General features: G+C 51.9%; 1 protein-coding gene across 4 annotated transcripts in view; it reads right to left on the bottom strand.

Annotated features, from left to right (window-relative positions):
- The window catches only part of SAMHD1 (SAM and HD domain containing deoxynucleoside triphosphate triphosphohydrolase 1), a 1,667,622-nt gene that overhangs the window by 954,949 nt on the left and 691,339 nt on the right, over window positions 1-21,334 (bottom strand). For all 4 annotated transcript variants that reach the window (XM_085618924.1, XM_085618923.1, XM_085618925.1 and 1 more), the window contains one exon: window positions 13,597-13,776. In XM_085618924.1, coding sequence (XP_085475050.1) covers window positions 13,597-13,776 — 180 coding nt within the window. The remainder of the gene's footprint in view (window positions 1-13,596; window positions 13,777-21,334) is intronic.

Genomic DNA, 21,334 nt, shown 5'->3' with positions numbered 1-21,334 from the left:
AAATGTCATAAGTGTTCCACCTAACTTACAACAAAGATAAATGCTGAGTGCAAAACAGCAGAGGGTTGCCACACTGTTGCATCGGATGTTAGACCTAGTCCACATTAGGCTGTCTGCCTTTATCGAGGGCATAATTGCGTAAAATCTTATGATAAAGTAAAGTAATGCATTCATTTAAAAATTGTTAGATGCTTGGAAGAGACCAATTGTTCTAGATAAAAATATTTTTGTATGGAGCAATCAATCCAGAGGTTTTTTTGAGTACAGTGCGTATACTCTGAGCCCTGTTTGGAAGGCCATTAGAGTGTGGAACAGCAACCCCCTCAGCCACTCAGGAATGATTGTCCTGTTTAAAGTGCATGGTGTTCCGATATTTAGCTGTACTGAAGTTGTCATTAAGGCGGCAGTGCAATCAGAGTCTTATGCAGATGGGGTCAGGATACCAAGTTCCACTCGGCTGCATTACAGTCTACTAACTGGTTGGCTTGTCTTTTTATACTCAGTTCAGTGGGAGTTAGGAATTTTACCAAGCTGCAGCTTAATTAGACATCCTCGCCAGAAAAGCTGGGTATCACTGCTTGTCTGCAGGTCTGAATGTGTTTCTTATTAAAGAGTGGTCTAAAGGGGGTCCAAAGCTCCTGTATTAGAATCCTGCAAATAGTCAGCAGGTGCACTATGTCCTCCTCTCCCTCCCCGCAGTCTCGGCAGATTGCTGGCTTCGGAGGGCGTAGCCATGGAGGCATATGGTATGCAGACGGTAATATGCCTAGGTGGAGTTTCAAGAACGCTCTTTGATGGTTACAGATAAGCTAGTGTGGAGATAAGCTTGGGATGAGGCCTTGCTGTAGGACTGTATGGTAAACCAGCCATGAGAGCGCTCTCCCCGGATAGCTTTGACCTTGTCCTATATGAGTGATTATTTTTTACTTTACAGTGTTGTTTACTATTTTGTTAGGCTTTTGAAGGTCCCCGATAGCTCCCAAAGGTTCTGTAGCCCCGGTTGATCAAGTGAGCTGTCTAAGTAGCATCTGGCTGGGCATGCTTCCTTTGCTTGCAGTTCCTTCCACAGATAGGCATTTAGCGAATCTGGCGGCCCCCTTTTGATTTTGTACCAGCTTTTAATGAATGTTCCTTTACGGGCGAGCTCTTGTCTTTGTATTCCAATCTCCAGCCTCAATTGTGCGGTGATGTATATCCTGGTAACTGATAAATCACTCGGATTGCTCTTGCTATTGTGCGATCCAGTGTTTCGGCATCTCTCCCTCTCATGGCTTCGCTTCCGTAAGTGATAGATGGTATAAGTTTCGCCTGGATCACTCTGGTTAAGGGGAGAAAATTTGGGCCAGAGATGTTATTTTTTAGGTTCCTTAATGTCACAGCAGTCATTATTCCCTTTTTTTTATGGCCTCACGTTGCGCTATATAGTTCCCTTTGTCATCGATACCTCCCAAATATTTGTCGTTTTTTACAGCTTCCAGTTTGCATGATGCCAGTGGTGTTTTGACTTTATTTTGCGGGTGTTCACACGCATGATTTTAATTTTTTCTCGGTTAATTCTGAGTTTGTTCTCCTCCGAGAACCAAGATGTAATGTCAAGCAGGCGCTATAGACCTACTGGTGTCCGGCTAATAAGCACCAAGTTGTCCGCCCCCTAACTTGGGAGCGTGTGAGTTGCTTCCATTGCGAGTGGCCAATAGCTCCACCATAAAAAGATTAAAAAGTATTGAGGCAAGCACACAGCCTTGTTTAAGTCCAGAGGTTGTTGAGATCTTTGTTAGGTGGTCTCCCACACCCAGGTGTTGCTGTGTTAAAGGATCAACTGTTTTAGAAGTAGCGATGAAATATTCAGCCTTTTAAATTTTTGCCACAGTAAGTTTCTGTTTATATGATCGAACGCTGAACTGTAGTCAATAAAACACAGATACAGGGGCTGTTTTATAGCAAGTGCAGCGTCTATCAGTTATGAAAGGATTTAGATGTTGGTTATAGTCCCCATATTCTTGCAGAAGCCTGTTTGGTTTAGCGGGATCGCAGAAATTTCTGCAGCCCAGGATGTAAGTTCTTGTAGGAGTAATCCTGCTTAGTATTTGGCTTCGTTATCCAATAAAGCTACCAACCAGTAGCTTTTTGGGTTATTCCTATTGCTTTTTTTATAAATGGGTGAAATGATCGAGCCCCTCCATGATAATGGCATCGTCGATGTTTCTAGGATTGTTTCAAAAGTTGGTTTCAAAACTAGGGCCCAGTATTCCGGGTCTTGTTTGAACAACGTAGGAGGGATCCCATTTGGTCCTGGAGCTCCCTCGCACCTACCTTTGTAGATTCTTTTGCAAATTTGTGTGGTAGTGATTGTTAAGAGCTGTCCCAGTATTGTATTGGAATCAATTTGAGATGTTGATACTTCCCATTCGGGCAAGAGGTTGTTAATACAGGGTTGAGTTTCTTGATCTTTATTGAAATAGGTTTGGAGGAAGATTGTCCATGCCTCTTCTGTTATGTGCAAAGTGATGCCTAGATTTAACGGATTGGCGAGAGTGTTGACCTTTCTACCAAAATTGCGAGCTGTTATTATTTTTAATGTCATGGAAGAGTTGAGCCCTTTGAGGCGCCAGATTAGTTTCCTGCACTTAGCTTTCAATTGCATCAATTCTTACAAGCCTGTGGGATCTAGGTCACCTTTCTTCAATCTCTGAAGCGCGTGGTTTGTCTTTAGCTTTTTCAGTTGTGTATCATTTCCAATGTTGGAATAGGGGCGTTTGTTTTGGGGGTAGACTGATCTATTCTTTAGATGGTTTCCCATTTTTACCCCATATTTATTTCCTAGGTTTTTTCCAATTCTATCAGGCTCTGCAGCTTGTGCTTTTTTAACAAGTTGCCTTGCAAACAAGAGGAGGCCTTCCAGGTCATCTGTTTTCTTTCTTTCTTTAATTCTTTATTTCGGTTACAATAACCATAAAAGAGTTCCATACAATATGAAAAACAATCATTATGACAAAATGCAGCATTTCTAATGGGTACAAATAATCCATACATAAATACAATATAAAAGGTTTTAAATATTAGTTTAAGCACAATATTGGTTTATCAACCATTTAAAATAACAGTAAAAAAAATGTAAGAACCAGGGATAAATGACAGTACCATTACATTTTTTGACCATTTCTTTTCCTAATTATCGCAACATTAAGTAAAAAACGACTCAGGCTGAATACTATACTCTGTGATGTGTCGCCCTTAAATAATCTTTCCCCATCCTGGACACGCCGAAGACCCAGATTTAAACAGGTCATCTGTTTTGCATTTTATTCTCTTCTCGTTAGATGTATATTCCAGGCAATGTACATTTGCTAACAGTGATTGGGTTATGGATGATACTTCTATTGTAATTTACTGTGGTAAAGGATTGCTGTAGTCTGAGGTTCCGATGTGGTAATCCATTACTTTTGGGAACATACAGCAGGAGGTAAATGTATAATCTATTGTTGTGCTTACTACTGCATTATGAAATGTTGCCATCTGTGGGCAGTCTCCTGGAAATAATGCTCGAAAGCCAAGCTGCTCTAAAATCGCTAGAAACTTCTGAGCTATTTTTGTGTGTCCTCCACCTAAGTTGTTGTCTTGTGTTGCTGCATCCCATGCAAATGGATCCTCCTCCATGTGGGTGTCTTCTGCTGGGTTCCTTAACATATATAAGTTGAAGTCCCCAGTGATGATCAAGCTGTTTGTTTATTCTTCCGTTAGAATTTTCTCTAGTTGCTCCTTCAACTGCTGGCTGCCTTTAGTTCTGTCGCGCTGCTGTAAATAGAGGTTTGTAAGAATTATCTGCTCATTGTTATCCTCTCCCTGTAAGGTGATTCTAAGAGCTTGCATGGCATTTGGGGGTGCTAGACTGTGCATCATTGGCTCCATTGCGTAAATGCTCTTTATAGAGCTATGTGTGACAAGGCCTCCTTACTATGGCCAAATTTGGCACTCTTTGTGGCTGGTAGGGAGTGCAAGTTGAATCCCTGATGATTCTCACCAAGTTTCTTGGCGTGAGACTATATCAAAAATTTGGGATGCAAGATAGCAGTTCCGGGTCCAGAGTCTTATCTCTCATGCCGTTGATGTTCCAGGAGCAAAGTTTCAGGTTTTTTTTTTTGTTTCGAGTGCGGAGAGCTTAGCATGTCACGGATTTTGACTTTTAACGTTTGTAGTTCTAGATAACACTACTCCACTCTTGTGGGACTGTGATTTTGGTTATATTTGTTCTGTAAGTCTGCTGGTCTCTTGAATCTTTGCTCTCTGGGCTTTTGCTGGGGGCTCCTCGCAGCACTGAGTATGAACATGTACTCGGTTGAGCCTGCCCAGGTTTTTTTTTATTTTCTGTATTGACAGTTAGGGCTCTGGGTATCTTGGTTTGGTGAAGGGCCGTAGCCTAATGCCCAAGGCATTGGGTTTAGTATGCTTTGTTAAAACTTTATCGGCTAGGTCTGGTGTGGCCCAAACTGTTTTAGTTGCTTCCACTCCAGGTTGATCTGGAGACTCAACAAATTCAATTGACTCTAGATCGTTGGTTTTTATGTTCAAGCTGCTGACGGACCTTAATAGGCATAGACTATTTACCCTATTTAATATGTCGACCCGTCCCTTGGATTTGTACGCTGGATTGAAAACAATTGTTGTAGAGCCCAGGTGCGCTGTTTTATCGATTGGTTAGTCCTGTTCAACTATTAATACATATGCTGACCCAGGGGATTCGCTCGATGTTGTTATGCCGGACCGTGCGGGCACCTTTCACATGCTGGGTCTGTCTCGGTGCGAAGACCTGTTTTTATTGTACCCCCTTGTGTGCGTTTCTCTGCCTTTTTCCAGAATTCGCTCTTGGGGTCAGCGCCACCGCTTGTAAATATATTAGGGGAGATATTTCTTTTTGCATCTGTCCCCTCTTTCAGAGGCAGGCATTCTGATGACTCTTGGTCAGGTTCTATCGCATCACCCACCTGCATTGAAGTGTCTCGAGGGTCTTCCTTTGGATCTTTTCCAGAACCATATCTCTTGCCCCTGCAGGGTGATATAGTCTGTGTTAGTTTTTTGTTTCGCCCCTTCCTCCTCTGTTTCCTCCGCTGTTTGGAGGTTTACAAACTAGTTGTTAAAACAATTTTACCAGGGGGATTTCTTTCAAATACTGTGATTCTCATTGAGAATGTTGAGGATCTATGACTTATTGGGTTTTTTGCGTTTGTTCTTGTCGGTTCCAAGCCCTCCTTGGGCGGCCTTTCATCTGATGGCAGATCCGGAGTAAATTGGGTCAGATCCCGAGATGTTAAGTTTGTTAGTTGTTGCTTGATCTTTCTTGTGGGGGCTGTTTTTTTCACTGGTTTGTGTCACAGCATATCTTATGTCAGAAAGGAGATTGTCCATTACTGTTGGTAGAGTTGCCAGCTTATCCATGATTGTTACGCAGGTACAGCTGGCCTGTATAATTTGTGTCTCCGATCGTGCCTTTCTGAACAGATTGTTGAGATCTGCCAATTTGTAGTTGATGTTTGCAATGAAGATCGAGAACGAATTGAGGACTGACAGTTGAATGTCCATCTTGTCGGACTGGTATTGCATGGCATTTACCAATGTTAGAAGGCGACCTCAGAAGAGCCCGGAGGGGGCCCTGACTGTCCTGAGACCCACCCTCAAAGTATCGTAGCCGGGCACTGGCGGGAGATTCCGCAGGGGAGGAATCTCATACCTAGGATCGTACACTTGGCACCACACGACAAAGAAACACCACACCGAGGGTTCTTAGGATTCAAGCTTTATCAAATCGAAGTGGTAGGATCTTTATGATCAGCAAGGCAGATATTTACAAGCAGAGCGTGGGCTCACAGAGTCTTGGCGGGGGTAGGAGGTAGCGGGACAGTCTTTGGGGGGATATGGATCAAATGCAGGAGCGTACCCGGCGCACAGCTCACAATCCTTGAGCTGGGGGATACGCTTGTCGTCGTGGGGTCCGGCGGGACCAAAGAGAGTCTGGGGGAGCCGCGAGGCACTCAGCAGGCTCAAGCACAAGTTCGGAGGTCTTACGATCTTCAGGGAGCCGCGAGTCACTCAGCAGGGCCCAAGCACAAGTTCGGAGGTCTTACGATCTTCAGGGAGCCGCGAGTCACTCAGCAGGGCTCAAGCACAAGTTCGGAGGTCTTACGTTCTTCGGGGAGCCGCGAGTCACTCAGCAGGGCTCAAGCACAAGTTCGGAGGTCTTACGTTCTTCGGGGAGCCGCGAGTCGCTCAGCAGGCTCAGGTACCAGTTCGGAGTTCTTACGATCTTCGGGGAGCCGCGAGTCACTCAGCAGGGCTCAGATGTTCCAAGGCGAATCTGCCGGACAGTCCCAGAGCACCCCTTGTTATAGGTCGACCCCTCTTTGATGTCCGGAGTCTGTGCAGGCAGGGGTCTTGTCACCTGGGGGTCGCTTGTCGAGGTTTCCTGCCATTGTCTTTTGATCCTTTCAGGGCCGGGTCGGGAGGAGTCCCAGACACCCAGCAGGCGTGGAGCCAGCCCTCAGGGAGGCCGGAGGGCCGATCGAAACCCATCGTCCCAGGGGAGTTCAGAGGTGCGATAGAAACTGCTCCTCCCGCTCTCATCCCCTGGAAGCGTGATGTCCTCCAGCCGGAGTGGCGCCTCTAGGCCCGGGTTGTGCTGGGGCCGGGCGGCCATCTTGGTGCACGAAGTGGGCACGCGTGCCCGGGGTGGCCGAAAGGAGAGAGGCCATGGACGGGGAGGCCCGGGTTGCGTGTGTGTGTTCTGGTGGGAAGGATCGGCTGGGCCGTGTGCTTGGGGTCCCTGGTACCAGGTTAGGTAGTGCGAGGACAGGAAGAGCCATGCTACGAGGCCGGGTCTAACAACCAACATTTGCATTGTGTGCAGCAGTGTGGACCAAATGTCTTCTTTTTCCTGCAGTTTGTCCTGTTTGGTGTTAAGCTTTGGAGAGCTATTTCTTCCTTGGGGTTCAACTTGGGGGGTGAGAGTATGAGGCAACCAGTTCCTCCCATTTCTCTGGTGTTAGGTAAGATCACTCTTGTTCAGTTTCCTGAGTTGTTAAAGTGTATGGCCCTTGTGATTTTTTGTTTGGTTCAACTTGTGCAGTGCCTTCCCCGAGATGGCCATGCAGTTGTTCCTGGATTAGTTGGTCCGGATATTCTGGCGTAGTCGTTTGAGAAGCGAGTTGAATTTTTACGCCTGTCATTTTGGTTGACATGTGTGTGTGGTCTTTATTACCCATCTTGGCCTCTGTGGGCTCAGGCGCAAATGGGTATGAGAGGTTGAGTTGCTTTTCTTGATTGAAGTCCTCTTCTGGATGTCCCTTGTATTGTTGGGGGAGTTCGGGAGGGCCTGTTTCTCCCCTTAAGATGGTATTATTATTGGTGGGGTTTCCATGTGCTCGCAACTTCACCTCCTCTTTTCCCAGTTGGTGTGGTAACCATTTATCCGGAGTTTCTTCCTTGATGTGACTGGGAGGGATATGATTGTTAGTGCTTTCATTTCCTTCCTCTTCCATTGCCGCTGCATAACTTGTGGGTTGCCCAGGGCCGTCTTTCTCCCTCCCATTGGGTTTATCGATGTTTTTTGTCGCGATCAGCTCTGGTTGCTTCCATTTGTCTTTGCTGGTTTGTCCAAGTTGCTCGTTCCCTTTAATCTTCTCTTCTTCTTCACTTGCGTCCCATAGTCTTGCTGCGCATGACCTTTCCCTGACAACTACAGACTCTCCACAGTCTATCTTCAGCTGGTGTTGCGCTATCTGGTGTGCTTTGATTGCACCACTTGTCTTAGTGGTTAGTTGTGCCTGCGGGCTGGCGAGAAGCGGTGAAATCAGGAGGATTTCTTCCTCCTACTTCTTCATCTGTTCTTCTTCGCTTTCTTTGGAAAGTGCCTTCTTTGTTGCCCTGGGCCTTTTCTTATTAGGGTTCGCTACGACCTGCTGCCTTGCCTTCCCCAATCTCATTTTTGTAGTTATTATCAATGCCGCTTCCAACTTTTCCCCACTTTTCCTTAACTGGTCCTTGCCAGACGGTTGCTGCATTGTTGTCTTTCGTTTTTTCTTTTTTTCCCTATAGTTGCCCATTTGAGTTGTCTACCATGCAGTTCCACACGGTTTCCATTGACTGTTCTTGAGTACCCTCGCCTCACTGTCCTCATTTCCTTGGCAGGTCTAGGCTGTGTCTGGATTGTGTTGGTGGTTAGATGTTACCTGCTTAGATGTTACCTGTATGGGCTGATAGCTGTGAGAACTGGCACACTGTTGTACAAGCCGCTCGGGTCAGGTCAGATGGGTCCAGTGTGTGCAGCGAGTGCTGGGATTGCTCGCTCAAGTAGTGCATCCTGTAGTGCCTTCTGCCTTTGCCTTGTGCCTTTGTGCTCCTCAGCGCTGTGGTCTTATAGCTTTGTTGCCTTGTGGTCTTGTAGCCTTATAGCTTATAGCCTGTAGCCCTAAGGGCCTTGGGGACCTTGTCGGAATCGCAGCCGTAGTCAGAGTCGCCGCTTAGGTTTTTTAGATTTAGTGTTTTGTTCTGTCCTTCTCCCGTGCCCCCACGCCAGCCCTCCTCTCCTTACCGCCTTGCTGCCGCAGCTAACTTCGCCACCTGGCAGTTGAACAGGTGGTGTCTCAGGGGAAGATCCGGTATAGTCCGGCAGAGTCTAAGTAGAGGGCTGCGGACCAGGGCAGGGGAGAGCTGGACAGAGCGGCCAACGGCCAACTGGCAGATTGGTGGAGGTAGATTGATGGTGGTAGCAGCAAAGTGGCAGGGCGAGGGAGGTGTCGGCAGGTTTTCTCCAGGGCGCCACAAGTTACATGCCTAGGCTGAGCCGGCAGGCGATCAGATGTATAGATCTAGGTGGGTCAGAGATATCGGAAGCCGACCCACCGATCTGTGGCCCCTGTGAAGCCTGCAGTCAGCAGCAGGTCGCAGCTTGGCTCACCTGCCCGCTCCCGCATCCACAGGCACCGCACGGAAGCAGGCTGGTAGAACGGGGCAGAGCGTGGCCTCCCTGCTATTCAGCCCCCGTGCTCGGTCCGGCCTGGTCGCAGACTGTAGTCCGCACGTCATGGCGCTCCGCAAGCTGCACTGGGTGCGAGATCGATGAAACCACCGGGCCGCCTCCGTGGGGGGCGGCACAAGTTATCGGCTGATTGGTAGCCGTGCTCCAAGTTCCAAACACCAGGCGCCGATTCTGCAACACTAATAAATGGAGCTTCTATGCAATAATGGATTCCATTACAATGACAAGAGCTCAACCTTATGTGACATGGAAATATGTCCCAGAGTGTTAGATATTTTTGGATCCTTTTGCAATTAAATATTCTGCCTTTAAATATTTTTACTTCTAAAAGACATGTGTCATCAAATATATGTAATCATTGTCAAAATGGTGTCCAAGACTTGAAGCATGTTTTATTTGCTCTGCCAACGTAAGATGTTAAGACCTCTCTTTTTGAAAATGCCCGAGAAAACTAGTTCAGAGGCCTTGCAATTGATGTTCAGCACCCCAAATGAAATGTTCTGCTTTCGCATGTTCAACTTTTTGAAATGCTTTTCAAATTTGTATTGAAATGTTAGCATGAATCATGCTTTTAAGATTTTGCACATTTGTAACAAAATGAGTAAGTAGTTTTACATTTCTCTTACAGTTTCCATTATGGGTTTAACTTTTTTTGTATGCTCTTACTTTTATGTAGACCTCCTTGGAGCTCCAAATCGTGAAATACAACTTGAAAATATAATACAGACAACCCCACCCCATCAATCAATTAATCAATCAGTGGAATTGTAAGCGCGCTACTCACTCGTTAGGGTCTCAAGGCGATGACGCGGGGTTGGGGGGGTGTTCGCAGATCTGTTTAGCCGAATAGCCAGGTCTTGAGAGTCTTCCTGAAGGTGTTCAGAAAGGTGGCGCGCCTGATGCCTGCCGGTAGCTCCTTCCAGGTCTTGGCTGCAATGTGAGAGAAGGACCTTCCGCCTGCTCTGGCCCTGTGGAAGCGTGGGGTTTCGGCCAGTGCGAGGTTGTCAGATCGGAGGTTTCTTTTGGGTACGTGGAAGTTGATTCTGTCGTTGAGGTATCTGGGTCCGTTGTTGTGTAGGCATTTGTAGGCGTGAGTGAGGATTTCGAAGGTGACTCTTTTCTCCACGGGGAGCCAGTAGTCTACGTAGATGTTATCTGATGTGTTTGTGCCGCTGGATGCCGAGGACGAGTCTGGCGGCAGTGTTCTGTATTGTTTGGAGTTTGCGGAGTAAGGACTTGTTGATGCCTGCGTAGAGTGTGTTTCCATAGTCCAGTCTGCTGGTGATGAGTGCATGGGTGACTGTCTGTCAGGTGCCCCACAAGACTTACCTCTGCTTGTGAAGCGATTCCGCAGAGATGACAAGAGCACCCGCCCCTGTACCCACCTGACCCTCGTGGAATATAGGACCCAACAGGGATGAGATGGACGCAGGGATAGGAGCCAGAAAAAGAATGTAGAGGCTTGGTGAGTGGGGTGGAACTTGCAGGATATCTCGGGGCCAACTGGAAAACAGAAAAGAACCGGATTGGTAAAGAACCCCACTCTCGTCTTTTAAACAACCCTTAAAACACACACAAAACGTTCTCCTGCCGGGGACTCACCAGTGCTTCTGTAGACCACGGTCTTCAGACATCAGTGCAGCATCAAAGAAGGGTAATCCAGGCGAGGCGCTCCTGTGCTCTGCTACCCAAGAAGAACCAAGGAAAAGCGCTCCTGCGCACGTGTCATACACAAACGTCAAACGATAAGGAACAGCGCTCCTGCGCGTGCTGCACACCCAATTCTTAGGCACACATAAAATCGTGACATCCCTGAAAGGTAAACTAAAGCAATGACCAAGGCTCCAGCTCTGTGGAGCTATACCCCAATACAGCGCTCCTGCGCGAAGGGGAAACAACAAAACTGTACACTAAATCCAAAGCAAAGCACTCCTTGTGCATGAAAACCCTTCACCCCTTCCAGTGCGCTGGCGAGGTAAGGGTTACTGTAGGCAGACCACGAACTGCCCCGGATGGCGCTCCTGCGCCGACAGACCTGCGTAACACAAACGAGTGCTCCTGCGCGAGCACCAAAGGAACCAAAACAATAGCGCTCCTGCGCGGCGAGGGAAGCAAACCAACAGCTGAAGTCAGAAGCGTCTGGGCTCAGGGACCTTCCTTCGCGTCTCTAGGGGAATCAGGAAGGATTCGAAGCACGGAGCCGGCGGGAAACGCGCTGTTTAAGCGTTTCCCCCGGAAGTGCTTCAGAGACCTGTCGTCAGCTGCCAAGGACTAGACCGGGGCTCAGCCTCCACCCGGAAGTGAGTATCCCGGCATATTCGTGTGTGTTTTAGCTGGAAAGCGGGGAACGGCAAGCGCCGCGAAACTCGACACTGTCTTCCTTGACTCCGGGGGGGGATCCATTTGAAGGTCTTGTGAAGGATGCGGACGGTGTTGAAGCAGCTGGAGGTGACGGCGTTTATCTGTAGGTTCATGGTGAGTGATGCGTCGAGTACGATGCTGAGGATTTTGGCGTGGTCTGAGGGGGTAGGTGAGATTCCGAGGGCGGTCGGCCACCAGGTGTTGTCCCATGCAGAGGGGGTGGTTTCAAGGACGAGGACTTCTGTCTTCTCGGCATTGACCTTCAGGCAGCTGTTGGTCATCCAGACTGCGACGTCTTGCATTCCTTTCTGGAAGTTGAGTTTGGCGGTGGCGTGGTCTCTGGTGAGGCAGAGGGTGAGCTGGGTGTCGGCGTAGAATACGATGTTGAGACCGTGAGGGTGCAGATGTCGTCCGTGGTGGAGAGTAGGGTTGTCTCGGTGCTGTGGTTGCTTCGGAATCCGGGTTGGGATGGGGCGAGGACGGCGTTCTCTTCGATGAATCGAGTCAGTTCCCTGTTGACTGTTTTCTCTGCAACTTTGACTGCGAAAGGGAGGAGCAAGATGGGCCGGTAGTTATTGCGGTTGGTGGGGTCAGCTGTGAGCTTCTTGAGCAGGGGCCTGACTTCTGCGCGCTTCCGGTCGTCGGGGAAGGTGCCTGTTTTCAAGGTGGTCTTGATGGTGCTTTGCAGTTCGGGTGCGATGGCGGCCGGGCTTTGTGGTAGATGTGAGGAGGGCAGGGGTCCGTGGGGGTGCCCCCCCCCCCGCCCCCCCCCGAGTAGATGCCTTTCATGGTCGAGGCGGTATCTTCGGTCGTGATCGGTGTCCAGTTGGAGACGATGGGCTGGCTGGTGTCTTTGGGGGGCAGGGGGCCGGCTGTGGTGTCTGGTCGACAAAATTGTCATAGAGGATTTTGATAGAGGTGGAAGTAGGTTCCAATCTTTTCGCAGAAGTCTAGGGACTGGGTGATGTCTGTGGCTTCGCTGCATGGGTTGGTGAATTCCTGAATGACACAGAAGAGTTATTTGGAGTTGGCGAGGAAAACACACCATAGGGAGGAAAACCATAGCAGATTGGCTATTGCAGCTGCTGTAATTTTTCCTCCTACTTAAATGCGCTGGAATTTATTTGTCACGCCGCATCACTTCATAAACTCTACAAGGAGGAGCAATTAGGGAAATATTTGTACTTAGTCACTGACCGACAAAGACTGAAGAAAAAACAAGACAGCATGCCTCTTCAATCAATGCACCCAGGATCTGGAACAACATCCCTGTATCCACGAGGACTGCCCCATTGCTGCTCCAATTTAGGTAAGAGTTAAAGACCTGCCTCTTTAAAGAACACTACATCACAATGTGTTACCTGTCCCCATACCAGCTTCCTTTTCTATAATTCGTTGACTTTATGCTTGCCTTTGATCATGCAGAGCAGTAGGCTGCCTTTTGACTAGGTTTTCGCTATAGAAATTCCATATACATACATACGGACAACACCACCTGCATGTACTTAGTGTGAAGGGTGGCTAAACAGTGCTGCAGAAATCGTCTCGCTAAATCCTTAGAAGGGGGCTTAGGAGTAACAGGCTACCAATTCTAATAGCAACAGAAAAATGGTTCAAAGTCGCAGTAAGAGAACATTATAAGGGAAACATGACATTTCATTGAGCATAGTTAGGATAAGTTCCAATATGCTTAACAGAAAAGGATTATGGCAATCATTTTTTCCACTGAAGAAATAGATAAGTGTCTCAGAGCTCATCATCTAGTGAACCACGTGCCTGTTCAAGTTAAGTTCTTTGGAACGCCCGCTCTTGGCTAGGAACACAATCGCCGGAGTGAAGAAGCAGAAGTGAAGGGATCACCAACTGCTTATCATCACTGCTTTCCCATTCTCTCATTCACTCAAGATATCTTTTCAAATTTTGTCCTCCGAACCTCTTGCGATTCTCATAATCATGGGGGAAGATTATTTTTGGAGGAGTGACCAAGTGAGTTGTCTAGAGTAATCCAACATATCATTAGCACAGTGAGATAGATATTAAGCAACAACAGGGAGCTTAAAAACATGAAAACACATTTCCTGATGTCTGGATTTTAAGCCCTTTAAATAGCAGAAACAAATACAGTGATTTCCAAAATGTAACTTCTCCACTAGAAAAACTCCACAAAAAGATTTTTAAACAGTAAATGAAATGTTTAGCTGGCTTACAGACGAATTGGTTTGACTTGAGAAAATTTGAGTATCTTCTTCGGGAGCTGTAGGTCCTGCTATTTGCTCCTTGATAAAAATCAAATCTTCAGGCAAGGATAAACCAAATTCTTCCATTACATCCTGAAGTCCATTGCTGGAGACAAGATGATCAAACATCTGGACAGAAGCAACTTCATGCTACAATACAAAATCATGTATTTTAATTCAAAACAGGTAAAGTTATACAAAACCCAACCCAAAAAAGGCATGCACCAAGCCATAATAGGGAGAAGGAAAGAATAATAAACCGTTGTCAATCGAAATGCATGAAAAGTAGGTAAATGGATCCAATATTAAACTGTTTTTACCATCCAACAATACAGCCGCACCTTAAAAGAAGGACATTTAACATCAGTCTGAAGCCAGTCTAGACAAAGGAGTCGGTTATGCAGTTTTTGAACAGCAAACCTTAACAACGTTTCTGGTAAGTAGACATCTGGTTCGTTTGAGGTCAGCAGGTCCGATTGGCTACTGAAACACTGTTTACCATTAAAGAAAAGGCTCCTGTGAACAAATGGTTGAATGCAGGGACAAAGTATCTACACACAAATTCTCACTATGACCAATTCCACAAGGTTACCTCAAAACAAAAAGCAGACTGCAAGTTCATTGGAAGTATTTTTAGGGCTCGCGCCCTGCGTTGTGGAGGGTTCCAAAACAGACCCTGGAATCGCACACGCGGATTCCTTTTGAGCCACGGTATTGGCGTTTGTATTTTTTAGAAAGACAGCACCAATAGGCCACAGGTGGTCGCGTTGCTCCGCCCAAGGCTTTTTGGTGTCTGTTACCCGCACGCCGACATCTGTTTTCAATTATCGTGCCCAGACACAGGCGCGATAATTGAAACCAGATCGCTCGCGCGCACCACTATTTTTTTTTGCATCTTTTATATAGCGCAAACTCGACCCGAAGGTATTGGAGCGCTGTACATGAGCACCGTATTTACATTACATATTCAGGCACGGGAAGATAAAGTGATTTGCCCAGAATCACAGGATGTGGACGCGACCCAGAGGCTCGAACCCTGGTTTCCAGCACCAAAGTCGTCAGTCTAGCCGACGGACCACATCCTCTTCCCCAAGTAGTGGGGGGAATGCTCGGCTGGCTTCTGCATGTCACACTTGACAGCAGGGACTAATACTTCAGAGACTGCCCTGTGTATCGGAGTATATGGCTGGGGGTTGGATGGGGGGAGAGAACTCAGAGAGGAGGCAGCGTCTTCCGAGGGTCTTAAGGATTCACAGACACAGTCTTGTCCTGAAGGATTAGCCAAGCTTCTTAACCCTTTTACCGCCTTGCTGCTTCGGGGTCATTTCCTCGCCGATTTGGGGCTGGTAGAAGCCGTTCTGGGGCGCCTGTGCATGCCCCCGCCCCTCCCTCCCCGGGCTCACTACACACAGGCACAAAGACTGAGGGTGCAAACTTCGCAATATAAAAGCAAGGTTTCATCTCTCACTTGGGGGGTGCTTTCTGCATCGATAGGGACGGTAAAGCTGCAGGCAGGGGTCCCCCAGCCGAAGTTCGCGGGCCCTGACTGCCGGGGGTCAGGTCGGCAATGAGGCGGTGAGTTCAGCTTTCGTGTCAGAGGACACGTCCGTGGCTGAGCCGGGAAGAGGTGGACTGCGATAGTTTACCAGGCCGCCGTTAATGCACCCTGCAAGAAAGCTGCGCTGGGCGCCAGGAGGACATTTTATGGGTGTTAGACCCGGCCTTGTGGCATGGCCATCCCTGACCCCTAGCCACATCCCCTGACCCGTACACCTCATCCAGTCCCTCAGTACACGGCCTAGCCAGTCCTGCCCGCCAGGACCCACACACACCCGACCCGGACTTCCCTGTCCGTGCCCTCCATCTTCCTAGCACCACAGGGCCCGCGTGCCCACTTCATGACCCTACGATGGCCGCCCGGCCCCAGCACAACCCAGGCCTAGAGGCGCCGCCCCGGCTGGGGAACATCGCGCTCCCATGGAGTGAGAGAGGGAGGAGCAGTTTCCATCGCACCTCTGACCTGCCCTCCGGCCTCCCTGAGGGCTGGCTCCACGCCTGCTGGGTGTCTGGGACTCCTCCCGGCCCTGAAAGGATCAAAGGACAACGGCAGGAAACTCCAACGAGCGGCCCCCAGGCGCTAAGACCCCTGCCTACACGGAACCCGGACATCAAAGAGGGGTGGACCTATAACAAGGGTTGCTCTGGGACTATCAGGCAGATTCGACTCTGGAACGACGAGAGCCCTGCTGACGTGGTCGCGGCTCCCTTGGAACCTCTGAGCCCTGCAGAGTGACTCGCGGCTCCCCTGAAGATCGTAAGACCTACGAACTTGTGCTTGAGCCCTGCTGAGTTACTCGCGGCTCCCCTGAAGATCGTAAGACCTCCGAACTTGTGCTTGAGCCCTGCTGAGTGACTCGCGGCTCCCCTGAAGATCGTAAGACCTCCGAACTTGTGCTTGAGCCCTGCTGAGTGACTCGCGGCTCCCCTGAAGATCGTAAGACCTCAGAACTTGTGGTTGAGCCCTGCTGAGTGACTCGCGGCTCCCCTGAAGATCGTAAGACCTCCGACCTTGTGCTTGAGCCCTGCTGAGTGACTCGCGGCTCCTAACGACTCCCTCGGTCCGGCTGGACCGCAGTGTATCCCCCAGCTCGAGGATTGTGAGCTGTGCGCTGGGTACGCCCCTGCATTGATCCGGATCCCCAAAGACTGTCCCGCTACCCCCTGTCCCTACCGAGACTCTCTGAGCCCGTGCTCTATTTGTACATATCCACCTTGGTGATCATAAAGATCAGACGAAGTTGAGTAGATAAAAGATCTGTTCCCAAGAACCTACCGTGTGGTGTCTCTTTGTCATGTGGTGCCGTGTGTGCGATCCTAGATACGAGACTCTTTCCCTGAGGAGTCTCCCGCCAGTGCCCGGCTACGTTACCCCGAGGGTAGGTCTCAGGGTGTTCAGGTAACCTCCCTGTCTCCCCTGGGGTCGCCTTCTAACATTGGTGGCAAGCGACGGGATTCGGGCCCATCATCTAGAGATCGTACCGTAAGCGGCTGACGCACTACCGGCAAAGACGGCAGAAGAAAACGCCATGGGTCTCACAGAAACCAACGCGGGTGCCGTGTTCCAGGTGGAACAACTGGAAGAGTACACGCACAAAGAACTGAAGCAATTCTGCAAAGAACTAAAAATCGCTACCACTGGTCTCAACACCAAAGAAGATATGCAGAGGGCACTGAAAGCTTGGGTGGAATCCGGAGCCCCCCGCCCAGAAGGAGCGGTGGAGCTCCACGACGAAGCTGGACTCTCCCCAAGAGAAAGCAGCAGCAACCAGGTGCGAAGCGTCGTACCAGACGGGGGTCTATCCCCGGAAGAACTCGCAGACAGAGAGAGAAGTCGTAATCACGAACTCGAACTGGCCAAATTGAAAATTGAGGGCGAGTTGAAATTAGCTGAGAAGAAGCTAGCAGTGGAACAGATACGAGTACAAGGCGAACTGGAAGAGAAGAAACTCCAACGAGAGCACGAAGGCCGAAGACTTCAACTGGAGCACGAACGCAGCTTGAAAGAAATCGAGCTCAAGGCAAGGAGCGAAGAAGCTCGACCCCCGGAGAACCGGGGGGCGCCACCACCGGCGGAACAGAAGGTCCACATCCCCAAAGATGTGGTCAAGGAATATTACAAGAACGATGACATCCAACAATGGTTCAAGGCCTACGAGGTCACCATGACCTCCCACCGAGTCCCACAGAAAGATTGGGGGGCCGGGTTGTGGGGCCGATTTTTGAGCGAGGGGAGAGACACCCTGCTCGACCTACCATCCTCCATGCAGACCTCCTACAGCCACATGAAGGAGGCCCTCCTCACAAGGTACGGCCTCACCCCGGAGATGTACCACCAGCGGTTCCGGGACTGCAAGAAGATCCCCGGCACCACGTGGGTGGAGTATGTGAACTTTTTCAGCCGTGCATTCGACGGGTGGATTAAGGGCAGCAAAGTAACCACCCTGGACGAACTAACCGACCTCATGTTATGGGAACACCTGGCGGCGAACTGCTTTGTGGAGCTACGCCAGCATCTGCTCGACAGCAAGCTCACCGATCCGAGGAAGCTGGCTGTCGAGGCGGATCGCTGGACCAACACCCGGGTCTCCCGGGGCCCTGTAGGAGAATACCCCCGAGCCAGTCAGGGTCCACCCCGCCAGAGAGGGGGGGGGGGGCACCAGGGAGGGCAGAGGGAATCCCAGTCCAGTCCACCGAAAAGCCAACCTCCGCACTTCCCGGCACCCCCACCAGCTGTATCCGGTCCACCCGTGAGACGGGGGCACCGGGTGACCATCACTTGTTTCCGTTGCCAGAAGCCCGGGCATTACGCCAATGACCCCGAATGCCCCATGGCCCTGCGCGTCCCCACTAAAACCCCCCCCCGCCAGACAGATAGCCAACGTAGCCCTAGGGGAGGAGATTGAGGAGACTGTAGAATGGGAACCCGCCGCCATGGCCTTGGTATCATTAGGAGACAGAGAAATGGTCACAGGGAGCCTCCTGCCCTCCAACACGAAGAAATATGGGCAGCTAGTGACAATCAATGGCCAACAGGTAGAGGCCCTTCGTGACACCGGGGCGAGCATCACCGGTGTCCTCAGCCACTTAGTCCACAAAGACCAGATCCTCCCCAATGTATTTTGCCCTGTAATTGCAGCGGACAACACGGAGAGTCTCTGTCAGGTAGCCCTGGTGCCTTTTGAATGGGGTGGAGTGGTCGGTAAATTGAAAGTAGCCGTAAGAATCTCTCAGCCGGTCGACTGTCTCTTGGGAAACGACCTGGAAAGTTCCCCCTGGCAGCAAGTCGAGCGCAAGGCCCACCTAGGGATGATGGGTCTCCCCGAGTGGGTGTGCACCACCACCCGATCTATGGCGGCCTGACTGCCCCCCCTTGGGGAAGTCGAGGACGCACCGGCCAACGAGGACAGGATTGTCCCAGCCGAGGTCCCCCACATCTCCCCACGTGGAGAATCTGTCGCCAACGACGAACCCCTACCGTCCGACCCCGCACAGATCGCAGAGTTAAGCGTTCTGCCCGAGTTGGCCCAGTGGCGCCACGAGGGGGGTTCCTTCCGAGAGGAGTTCTGCCAAGAGCAAGCTACCTGTCCCTCCCTGGTCGGACCCCGGCAGCAAGCAGAGGCCCAAGCCGCGGGCGACCAATCTGGAACACACCGGCTATATTGGGAAAATGACCTTTTGTACAGTGAGCAGAAGTCGGTGGAGCTAGGATCAGCCCGGGTGCTGGTGGTACCCCTACGCTTCCGAGACTTCCTCCTGGGCTTGTCCCACGATGTCCCCCTCGCAGGCCACTTGGGCCAAGACAAAACATACAGTCGCCTAGTGACTCACTTTTACTGGCCGAAAATGAAAGCAGATGTAGAAACCCACTGCAAGTCCTCAGCAGGGCTCAAGCACGAGTTCGGAGGTCTTACGATCTTCAGGGAGGCGCGAGTCACTCAGCAGGGCTCAAGCACAAGTTCGGAGGTCTTACGATCTTTCAGGGAGCCGCGAGTCACTCAGCAGGGCTCAGGTGGTTCCAAGGCGAATCTCCGGACAGTCCCAGAGCACCCCTTGTTATAGGGCGACTCCTCTTTGATGTCCGGAGTCTGTGCAGGCAGGGGTCTTGTCACTTGGGGGTCGCTTGTTGGGGGTTTCCTGCCATTGTCCTTTGATCCTTTCAGGGCCGGGTCGGGAGGAGCCCCAGACACCCAGCAGGCGTGGAGCCAGCCCTCAGGGAGGCCGGCAGGTCGATCGAAACCCACCGTCCTAGGGAAGCGCAGAGGTGTGATGGAAACTGCTCCTCCCTCTCTCATCCCACGGGGGACGCGATGTCCTCCAGCCGGAGTGGCGCCTGTAGGCTAGGGTCGCGCTGGGGCCGGGCGGCCATCTTGGTGCATGCAGTGGGCACGCGGGCCCGGGGTGGCCGAAGGAGGAAGGCCTATGGACGGGGGAAGTCCGGGTCGGGTGCGTGTGTTCTGGTGGGAAGGATCGGCTAGGCCAGGGGCTCGGGGCTGGTGTGAGGTGCAGGGGTCAGGTCTGACTATGTTACGAGGGCCGGGTCCAACAGTGGGGAAACAGGGCAGGGGCGGGTGGGTGGGGTGGGGAAACAGGGCAGGGGCGGGTGGGTGGGGTGGGGAAACAGGGCAGGGGCGGGTGGGTGGGGTGGGGAAACAGGGCAGGGGCGGGTGGGTGGGATGGGGAAACAGGGCAGGGGCGGGTGGGTGGGATGGGGAAACAGGGCAGGGGCGGGTGGGTGGGATGGGGAAACAGGGCGGGGGCGGGTGGGTGGGATGGGGAAACAGGGCGGGGGCGGGTGGGTGGGATGGGGAAACAGGGCGGGGGCGGGTGGGATGGGGAAACAGGGCAGGGGCGGGTGGGGAAACAGGGTTCGGGTGGGTGGGGTGGGGAAACAGGGCAGGGGTGGGTGGGGAAACAGGGCAGGGGTGGGTGGGGTGGGGAAACAGGGCAGGGGGTGGTGGGGTGGGGAAACAGGGCAGGGGTGGGTGGGGAAACAGGGCAGGGGCGGGCGGGGAAACGGCAGGGCAGGGGCGGGCGGGGAAACGGCAGGGGCGGGCGGGCGGGGAAACGGCAGGGGCGGGCGGGCGGGGAAACGGCAGGGGCGGGCGGGCGGGGAAACGGCAGGGCAGGGGTGGGCGGGCGGGGAAAGGGCAGGGCAGGGGTGGGCGGGTGGGGAAAGGGCAGGGCAGGGGTGGGCGGGTGGGGAAAGGGCAGGGCAGGGGTGGGCGGGTGGGGAAAGGGCAGGGCAGGGGTGGGCGGGTGGGGAAAGGGCAGGGCAGGGGTGGGCGGGTGGGGAAAGGGCAGGGCAGGGGTGGGCGGGTGGGGAAAGGGCAGGGCAGGGGTGGGCGGGTGGGGAAAGGGCAGGGCAGGGGTGGGCGGGTGGGGAAAGGGCAGGGCAGGGGTGGGCGGGTGGGGAAAGGGCAGGGCAGGGGTGGGCGGGTGGGGAAAGGGCAGGGCAGGGGAGGGCGGGTGGGGAAAGGGCAGGGGAGGGCGGGTGGGGAAAGGGCAGGGCAGGGGAGGGCGGGTGGGGAAAGGGCAGGGCAGGGGAGGGCGGGTGGGGAAAGGGCAGGGCAGGGGAGGGCGGGTGGGGAAAGGGCAGGGCAGGGGAGGGCGGGTGGGGAAAGGGCAGGGCAGGGGTGGGCAAACGGCCGATTCAGAAGTGGGCGGGTGGGGAATCGGCAGGGTGGGGGGGTGGGGGGGAAGCGGCTGGGGTGGGGAGGTGGGGTGGGGAAGCGGCTGGGGTGGGGGGGTGTTAGAAGGTGACCCCAGAGAAGTCAGGGAGGTTACCTGAACACCCTGAGACCTACCCTCGGGGTAACGTAGCCGGGCACTGGGGGGAGACTCCTCAGGGGGAAGAGTCTCGTATCTAGGATCGCACACATGGCATCACACGACAAAGAGACACCACACGGTAGGTTCTTGGGAACAGATCTTTATCTATTCAGCTACATCAGATCTTTATGATCCCCTAGGTAGATATGTACAAAATAGAGCACGGGCTCAGAGAGTCTCGGTAGGGACGGGGGTAGCGGGACAGTCTTTGGGGGATCCGGATAGATGCAGGGGCGTACCCAACGCACAGCTCACAATCCTCGAGCCGGGGGATACGCTGTAGTCCAGCCGGACCAGAGGAGTCTTTAGGAGCCGCGAG

Source organism: Triturus cristatus, chromosome 7, assembly GCF_964204655.1.
Source record: "Triturus cristatus chromosome 7, aTriCri1.1, whole genome shotgun sequence".
NCBI lineage: Eukaryota > Metazoa > Chordata > Amphibia > Caudata > Salamandridae > Triturus > Triturus cristatus.
This window is presented reverse-complemented; position numbering and strand designations above follow the sequence as displayed.